General features: G+C 41.4%; 1 protein-coding gene across 14 annotated transcripts in view; it reads left to right on the top strand.

Annotated features, from left to right (window-relative positions):
* The window catches only part of LOC109955992 (band 4.1-like protein 1), an 88,129-nt gene extending 78,701 nt beyond the window's left edge, over positions 1-9,428 (top strand). For 6 of the 14 annotated variants that reach the window (XM_020592706.1, XM_020592707.1, XM_020592700.1 and 3 more), the window contains 6 exons: positions 182-310; positions 2,409-2,462; positions 3,210-3,305; positions 5,027-5,107; positions 5,228-5,344; positions 5,636-9,428. In XM_020592706.1, coding sequence (XP_020448362.1) covers positions 182-310; positions 2,409-2,462; positions 3,210-3,305; positions 5,027-5,107; positions 5,228-5,344; positions 5,636-5,641 — 483 coding nt within the window. In that variant the 3' untranslated portion in view covers positions 5,642-9,428. The remainder of the gene's footprint in view (positions 1-181; positions 311-2,408; positions 2,463-3,209; positions 3,306-5,026; positions 5,108-5,227; positions 5,345-5,635) is intronic. The other 8 variants (XM_020592709.1, XM_020592710.1, XM_020592713.1 and 5 more) reach the window with 2 other exon arrangements.
* Positions 9,429-9,452: the final 24 nt, after the last annotated feature.

Genomic DNA, 9,452 nt, shown 5'->3' with positions numbered 1-9,452 from the left:
ATAAAATAAAAACTCTATTTCAGTTTGTTCCTTTAAGTTAACACTATTCAGATGCTTTGCTCTGAACAATAGGCTCCTCATAAGCACGGTGCCGCTGTCCCCAGGACATCAGGGGTCTTCACTGTGTGAAGAAATTGCTTGATGCTGTTTGACTTCAATGTACCGTTTGTGTTCCACGCAGCCTCCTGTGGCAAAGAAAGACGCCAGTGCTGTGAGCATGGCCCATATGCTGAAGAGGGCCGATACCAAGACCGAGACACAAACGAATGGATCAGAGGTCCACCCCAACATTATAAATGTCTCACCACAGGTATTAACTTAAAATTTGTATTGTAAATTAACTTTTTTGTGCTGGATTTGTGTTGAACTTGTGATGGATTTGTTGTATACTATATACTTGTTTGTTTGCTGTTGCACCTTTTCTCTATGTTGTTACATTTTAACACAATATTTTGGTAAAAAGGGGAAATGAGGACAACACAAAATGAATTCTTTCAGTCACCCAACAAATAGAATTGCTGTGAAGGCTGTAATATTTTTTTTGCAAAGCACATGGCAGTTGGTCATGATTAGAGGAGAATGCATTTTCCTTGGGCTGCATTGACAAAAAGCCCATATTCCTCAGACACAAATGACATAATGGCATCATTACGGAGTGATTAAAGTATTGACAGAACATTCATGAAGATGATGAAAGCAGATGCGAATCCCATTCATCTCTGGAGGCACAGATCTGAGTGCTGGCTGACTGTCCCACAGGTGTCTTTTAAAATGTCATCAGTTCTTTAGCCATTCAGCTAATGGTGTGGATGAACTCAGGCAATGATGTAGAGTGGGCGCCTTTGAAGTGCCAGATCAGTGTTGAGTTTTCAAAGATGTCAGTGTAAGCCACAGGTGTGTGTGTGTGTGTGTGTGTATTTGCAGTAAATGGCTGATGATGCCATCTATTGACATACAAAGATCCCCAGCAGTGGCATTGTTCAGCCAGCAGAGGGAGACATGTCATGTGTGTTGTGGTGGAGAACAACAGCACAAAGGCTTGGCTGCTGCTCCGTGCCAGCTGTCTGCATGGCACTGACTGGCTTTGCATGTGGGTAGCATTGGCACCGCACTGCGTTATAAGGAACTGGTTCAGCTTGAGAATGGCGTTCATAAACAGTTCATTGCTCTGACTGTGGCTATACACACCAATTTAGAATGTAACTCATTGAGGCAAATAAAAAGAAGATTGTACTTGCTTAAAGCAGCATTACTTGATTTGATTTGGCCACTTAGGGCAGCAGAACAACATACCGTTGGCTTATAAAGTTCATATGGTGAATATATTTGCAAAGAGATGTTTACTTAAAGACAGAAAATTGTGGAGTTATATAAAAATTAATGTGGAGTTGTGCTTCTATAGTGACCTGAAAATTTGGTGATGAGTATTCACTCTACTCTTAGCTTAGCTTTGGCCTCCATCAAGGCCTTTAATTCAGTACTTCGTAGCAGCCCTGCTGGCAGCAGTTACAGCTGTGAGTCTGCTTGGGTAAGGCTCTACAAACTTTGCAAATATGGATTTGAGCAGTCTGTCCCACTCTTCCTCAACAGATTCTTTAAAGCTTAGTTTGGATAGGAAGTTTTTGCAAACGGCCACCTTCAGGGTTCTCCACAGATGTTCTATGGGGTTTAAGTTTGGGCTTTGGCTGGGCCACTCCACTGTTTCAGGTTTTGGTTTCAGGTTGTTGCCGTGCTGAGTGGTGAACCATCCCACTCTCAGGTCACTGCATTCTGCAGCAGGTTCTCTTCCAATATTCTCCAGCTGGACACTGTTACAAGTCAAAGTGGATTCTGTCTTGCCACTCTGCCACAAAAGTCTGATTGATGGAGAGCTGCTGAGATGGTGGTCCTCAGCAGGTTCTCCCATCTCTGCTGAGGACTTCTGAAACTCCGTTAGAGGGACCATTAGGTTCTAAGCCTCCTCCTTGGCCTTAGTGACCTCCCTGCCTGGTTACTCAGTTTGGCCAGTGACCAGCTCCAGGAAAAGTCCTGGTGCTTACAAACTTCTTCCATTTCACACTCAAAGAAATTGTTTAGAAATTATTCATACCCTTGTCCTGGGCTATGTTTTGCCATAAAGTTATCCCAGAGGGTGTGAATACATTATGAAGCCCCGGTAGAAAGTAGTATCTAGCTTTTTCATTAAAATTGAGCCCATTAGGAAGTGAGTATCTTGGTCTCTTCCATATTAATTTTAATCACTCTTTTAAAAACTTTTTTTATGTCTTTTAATTGTTCTCTGAGTCCCCCAAAGTAATGTCTCTTTATGATCATCTAATACTGTAGTTCCTTTATTGTAGCTTTATGCATTATACATTTATTAAAGACTCTGCACACAAGTCTCAAGATTGTTTCTGTCTGTTCTTCAGAACTATGGAGTCATCAGCCTGCAGGAGGCTGCTCATAAAGAAAATGGCTCCCCTGTAAGTATCTTTATAGAGGAAATATATCAGTGTGACAATATAATGTATGTGTGTGGTGGCAGAAAGAGGAACTCCACCCATTGTGCTGTCTCTGGCTTCTTTACTATCTTTGACCTTTACTGGGTAGCCTTCTGAATAAGTGTAAAAAATCAATAGTTTTAGAGAGGAACATACTGTACTGTATCAGCATTGTCATCCATGAGACGAATGTCCACAGGACGGGATTGTCACAATATAACAAAGACTCAGTTTTATCAAACAGCCAATGTGGATTAGAACATTGAGGCGATAAGTTAAGGAATTCATTGTTACTTTTTTATTTCCCCTCTCAATAGCTGAAAATCAAATTGTAAACAGAAAGCCCGTGTTAAAAACTGCAGGTGTGGTGTCTTAAATGCAAGGTCAGGAAAGGCCTCACAATGGACAGGTTGCATTATGGGAAATGCTTTTGGAATTTGCCCCATACTGGGAAATAAATGTCAGGATGTCCTGGACTTTGAAGCTTCTGTTTGTAAATTTTTTTTTAAACCAGTTGTTTGCGAGTCCCCTAACTTTATAGAAGTGCAGTATTAAATTGCTGCATTTAATAAGAAAGTGAAATCCTTTAAAAAGAAGCTCTGCTTGTTCCATATTCATTCAGACTTAAAAGCCGTGTTTCAGATTGAGACCCTGTTGTGTATGAGTGTGTGTGTGTCTGCAGCAGATCCTTCAGTGTGTATGACTCCCCCTCCAACAAATGTACTGCAGGTAAAAGCTGGCACCCAGGGGCCGGAGTCTGTAGTGTCCCCACTGACTTTCATGGCTGAGAGTGTCACTTCAGCAACCACAACTCAAGTGACCAAGGTAACGTAACACCTTATCTGTTCCCATGGTTACACTTTAATGACAGGAGCCTAAAGTCAGCCCACTATCACTGTTTCTTGTGGTCCACTTTTTGTCTCATCCCTGAACAGTAGAAAAAAGGAGGAGGGAAATGGGGGGAAAGGAACAAGAAAAAAGAATGCTAATTGTAACATAACATAGAACCTATAATTTTCATTATGAAATCTGCTGCTGGGAGTGCCAGCTAACGCAAACCAAGTCATAGTTTGACTATTTTACAAATATACATACACTATATTGCCAAAAGTATTCACTCACCCATCCAAATCATTGAATTCAGGTATTCCAATCACTTCCATGGTTACAGGTGCATATAATCAAGACCTAGGCATGCAGACCACTTCTACAAACATTTGTGAAAGAATGGGTTGCTCTCGGGAGCTCAGTGAACTCCAGCGTGGTACCATGATAGGATACCACCTGTGCAATAAGTCGTGAAATTTCCTCGCTACTAAATATTCCACAGTCAACTGTTTGTGGGAATGACAGCAACTCAACCACGAAGTGGGAGGCCACGTCAAATCACAGAGCGGGGTCAGTGGATGCTGAGATGCATTGTGCACAGAGGTCACCAACTTTCTGTAGAGTCAATAGCTACAGACCTCCAAACTTCATGTGGCCTTCAGATTAGCTCAAGAACAGTGCGTAGAGAGCTTCATGGAATGGGGTTCCATGGTCGAGCAGCTGCATCCAAGCCTTACATCATCAAGTGCAATGCAAAGTGTCAGATGCAATGGTGTAAAGCGCACTGCCACTGGACTCTAGAGCAGTGGAGACATGTTCTCTGGAGTGACCAATCACGCTTCTCTGTCTGGCAATCCAATGGACCAGTCTGGGTTTGGCACTTGCCAGGAGAACGGTACTTGTCTGACTGCATTGTGCCAAGAGTAAAGTTTGGTGGAGGGGGAATTATGATGTGGGGTCGTTCTTGGTGGAGAGGGGGAATTATGATGTGGGGTTGTTCTTCAGGAAGAGTCCTTACCTCAATCCGATAGAACACCTTTGGGATGAATTAGAGCGGAGACTGTGATCCAGGCCTTCTCGTCCAACATCAGTCTCCGACCTCACAAATGCGCTTCTGGAAGAATAGTGAAAAATTCCCATTAACACACTCCTAAACCTTGTGGACAGCCTTCCCAGAAGAGTTGAAGCTGTTATAGCTGCAAAGGGCCAACATCATATTAAACCCTATGGATTAAGAATCGGTTGTTGCTCAAGTTCATGTGCATGTGAAGGCAGATGAGTGAATACTTTTGGCAATATAGTGTATGTCAATACATGCACATGTTTCTACAGGTCCCTTCTTTTGGTCTTTCCCTTCTTCTCTGTCCCTGTTCATTAGTTTGCTGTATATCCTTCTCACTCCTCATTCCCCTCCCATTTCTACTCTTTAAAAATCTTTTTTAAGCCAATTTCCACACTAACCTGAACACTCCCACAGCCACGCTACTCGTGTACATGCACTCGTCACACCAAAAGTATTTCTCTGAAGAGTGTACACACTCTACATCTGTGCTAATTTGATAACTGACTCTGTGTCTTTTTGCTCAGATTATCCCACTTTATTTTGTTTTGCACAAATAAAGGCTAAAAATAAATGTCTCATCCCCCTTGTTAACATATTGGAGTAGATGGTCAAATAAAATGGACAGATGTAAATCATGTTTTTTCATCCACTGCAGACTGTGAAAGGAGGCTACTCAGAAACCAGAATTGAGAAAAGGATTATAATCACAGGAGACGATGATGTGGACCAACATCAGGTGAAGAGGAGGATTAGTGAACGGCTGCAAGACTTGCACTTGTATTTTCAAGAAATCTTAAGGCACCGGAAGCTTCTGTGTGAGGTTTATGACGCATACATTCATGTTTTATGTCCCCAGGCGCTCGCCATGGCAATCCAAGAGGCTAAGCAGCAGCACCCCGACATGCTGGTGACAAAAGCAGTGGTAATCAGGGAAACAGAGTCTCCCACTGAGGAGCGGCAGCAGAGAGCAGAGGTATGTGACTATTAAAGTGTTCACAGTCACAGGTTACATGATTAGTATGCCTCGTGTACATGGATGGATTACTGAACAGGCCTGCCAGGCACAGAACCACTGTTTGAGGTGACATTTCTTGTTGGAAAGTCAATCAACTACAAAGGGACACAAAATGAATACAAAGATGCAAAACATCTGCAAACAGATTTCTTTCACTCTTGCCGTTATGCCTGTGACCAGGGTGTCATTAGCTCAAAAACTGTCATTGTCTATGTGTGATGACACGTGTGTGTTGTTGTCTCGCTGCAGTCCTGATTGGTCATGGTGGCTCCTGAGAAGGGGGGACAGAGGATCCTTCAGCCGCGGGTCTCCTGCCTCGCTCTGCAGTATGCCACCAACTGGATAACAGGACTCTCTCCCCCACTGTGTACACGAGAACAGACTGCGTTCCATGAAGCAGTAGACCACCACTCCAGTCCCTTTAGACATACCAACTGTGACTCGGCTTCTGATCCGACCTGCCCTCCCTCTCGTTCTATCCCAGCCCATCTCGGTCCTCCACCTGCTTATGGAACAGGAAATGTCTTCTATTACACGAGTTACTACTCTGTTTAATCAAGTGGAGTGATGCAAAATCGAAAGAGAAACCTGGTCACATCTCTTACTATTTGAATTCACTTCTGTTAGAGTCACTTGTTTGAAATTTTACTCTCATATTCATCTAAGGCAGTTTGACTCATTTGAATCAATCAGTTTTTAAATCCCAACCCTCTCCAGCCCCAGCACCCTTCCCTTGAAACCTCCTTTCTGTTTTAAAGTCATAAATATCTTCCCTGTGCTACTGTTACATATGAAATGAATATATATGAGCAGAATGGTTGAGTGAGAGTATGGGGACGATGCTGGTGGTGGGGTCAGGAGGTTGGTGCCAAGTAGCAAGAGGCAGCCTTTTGCTTGTTGTTGCCACCTTTTAGCCGCGACACCTTCAGTATAATCAACAGCTGTCTCATTAGCTTTTTCAATTTTTATCTATAGAGGATCTAATTTATGTCCAGTGTTTGCTTGTGTATGAAATATGTATAATATCAGATGATTATAATCTGCATGATTCAATGAAATATTTGCGGAGGAAATAAAAAAAAAATAGGGACATGTCCATATTTGAAATCTATAAGACTGAGTACCTTTGGAGAAACTTTGGCAAAACAAACAAACAAACACACACACGCATGCATGAAAACACCTGACTGGACCAATCAGTAATGGACACATGCTAATGTTGACAGACTCTACTGAAGAATGTAAGGACAGTTCAGTGGACAGCTGGAACTCTGCTTTGGTTCCATCACTGTCCTCGTCTCGTTTTCCCACCTTCACTGTTCCTGTTTTCATTTTGGTGTCAACTCACCATCAACGTGTAGAAATGCTGTTCACACATTTTTTAGAGAAATTTTAATATAAATAATGTTTGTTTCAGAAATGTGCTGTTTTTACTTTTTTCATACTTGATTTTACTGACTTCCATCAGGAAACAGTTGATATATTATTCATGTGTTTTTGGACATTTCAGTCTTCAGGTGCGAACATGCTGACAGCGCTCTTTAATATCCAAGTCCTCCTCTGACAAGGGCTTAATTTGTTTGTTCTGTTCCTTTGCAAGATGTTAAGTGAAACATGGCAGGGTTCTCTACAGGGTGTAAGATGCAGACCTAGAGTTTGCCAGATTGTGAAGCTGTGATGCAATTCAGTGAAATTCATTGAACTGAGGGACAGACTTACAGTCATTTTGTTGTGCCTGAAATATCTGGAATCTGTTTGCTGTTTGTTCCAGATTTAAAATATTAAGTGATGTCCCTGTCAATAATCATTCAGTCATTCATTTCTTGAACCTGCTGTAACGGACTTTTTGGCCACTAGGAGCTGTAAACAGAACAATGAGGTATCCTCACCTTACAGACTTGTTGTGGCTAATGTGTTAGCAAAGAGTTATCTATTTAATCATCCACCCGATGCAAAACAAAATTGCCATTAATTTGGAGTCATAGTTCTGATACATTACTCATTCTCTTTTTGGCTGTATTATTATAGCTTTTATTCCTTAGCAGCTTGATTCCTTAGCTTGCTGTTAACTGTGTCTGCAGTCTGAACATAGGTGGCTGATTAGGTTTTTCATAGAAAATTGCAAACTGCTAGTGGAAATGATGCTGATGAGAGCAGTGATGAGAATGAACCAAAACCTGTGGATTGTAAAACCAAAACAGTGATCTAACTGAGGATAAAACACTGCATAGAGCTGAAGGAAGCACAGGTTTGGTTAAGATTTACATTTACAGATTTGCAGCCTTAACTGGAGACTTTACATTTGATTTACAGTCATAACAAACTATGGACCTTTGCAGCTTTAAACAGCAACTTGAATAAGCAATGTAGATGTTGAATCACTGTGCATGTTCACAAACACTGCCTGAAAGGTACAAAACCACAATATTAACATGGGTACTTTTTTGTTTTCTGTTGGATTAACTCTTTTAAGTTATGGTGTATGAATTTGTAATTGTATTTATAGGAGTGCTGTACGTGAGGCCTGTGCTTTTCTTCCCTGTCCCCTTACAGACGAGACTCATAGTGTGACACACATAATTATCCACAGAACCTTTTGGCTGTCACATAAGATATATCCTGGTTGACCTTTGATATGATACTATGCATCACATTATACATACAAATCCCTCTGCGAGAGCCAGACTCATGTTAGATGTGTTGCGCCATCGTTGTGCTCCTGTTAACCAGAGCAGTGAAGCGCACTTGCTTGTGAGATTTGCAATAAGCAGCCATTATTCTTATCTGTCCATTAAAGGGAGAAAACTGTGAACTCTCATGCGTACCGAAGCGTAACCAAAACCTATAACACAGAGTTAGTGAGACTCAAAGGAGTGTTTCCAGCACTTGTCCCCTATGGCTTTGTTTCCCTCGTCCAATAATCCTCCCGTGCTCTGACTTGAAACTGTCGACCTGCTGTTGATGTGTCTGTGGAAATGGATTCCCAAATGGATGATTTGTATATTCTGTTTTGATCTATTTTATTTTAACCGGCCATATGACACTGGACCGTTGTAAAGGCGCATGCTTGCAGCGCATAAACTATTGGGAAACATGACCTATCTTTACTGTAGTATTTAACACACTACTGACTGAAGAGAATTGACATCAGGAAAGAACATGTGTACCATGAGCAAGGTGGTGAATTGAAGGATGGCTGGCCTGTATTTATCCATAAATATCCATACTTCTGTGTATATCCTGTAAACTATGTAGAAATCGACAAGAGCAATTTTTGGGTTCAAGGGATGAGGCAGAACGTCAGATCTGAAGAACAGCAGTGTAACAGAAATGCCACACGAATGGGTGCCTTATGTTTAGAGTTGTGGTTGTGGGAGCCACAGTTATCAGTGCTGTTCACCACCACGAGGTAGACATAGAAACAACCACTCCTCTCAGTTCATGGGGAGGAGGAGCTTTCTTGAAAGTGAAACACTAGTCTCATAAAGAATGAAAAGAAAGTGTAGTGAAAAAGAAGTCTGTTAGTTTTCAGTGAGATGAAAGCATTTATTGGCCCCATTAACATAGAAAATCAGCATTATGGATATAAGCTTTTTGCCCCTGCTGTTTAGCCTCCACCTTCAATTCTCCACTTGCTTTTGCTCTACATTCCCCTAGTGCTTGGTGGTGTGTATTTGCTGTATTTGCATTCAGTCTCAATGGAAAACATACATGCATAAATAAATGTCTCAATATGATTCAAACACTGTCTCTGATTCTGAAAAGAGGGAGAGGGATTTCACTTTGACTAGTTAACAACAATGAGTAAGTGCAACTGTGGAAAAATTGTTGTAGCTTAAAAATGTCCCTTTATATGTAATAAAGGGCTTTTGTAATATCAGAGTAATGAAGGATTACTGTGTTATTGTAGTGGAACAAAGGGAAAATGAAGTTATTTTGTATTGCCATCTTGTGGCCAAAATGCATATAACAATGGTGTAGACTTGTTATTTGTGTGTTCCTAGTGCCACCTAGTGCATTTCTAAACTAGACAAACAAATTCCATTATCATTTCAGGACACAGTTT

Source organism: Monopterus albus, unplaced genomic scaffold (assembly GCF_001952655.1).
Source record: "Monopterus albus unplaced genomic scaffold, M_albus_1.0 scaffold18.1, whole genome shotgun sequence".
In the NCBI taxonomy this organism is placed as follows: Eukaryota; Metazoa; Chordata; class Actinopteri; order Synbranchiformes; family Synbranchidae; genus Monopterus; species Monopterus albus.
The sequence above is the reverse complement of the archived record's forward strand: the minus strand, read 5'-3'. Positions and strand labels throughout refer to the sequence as shown.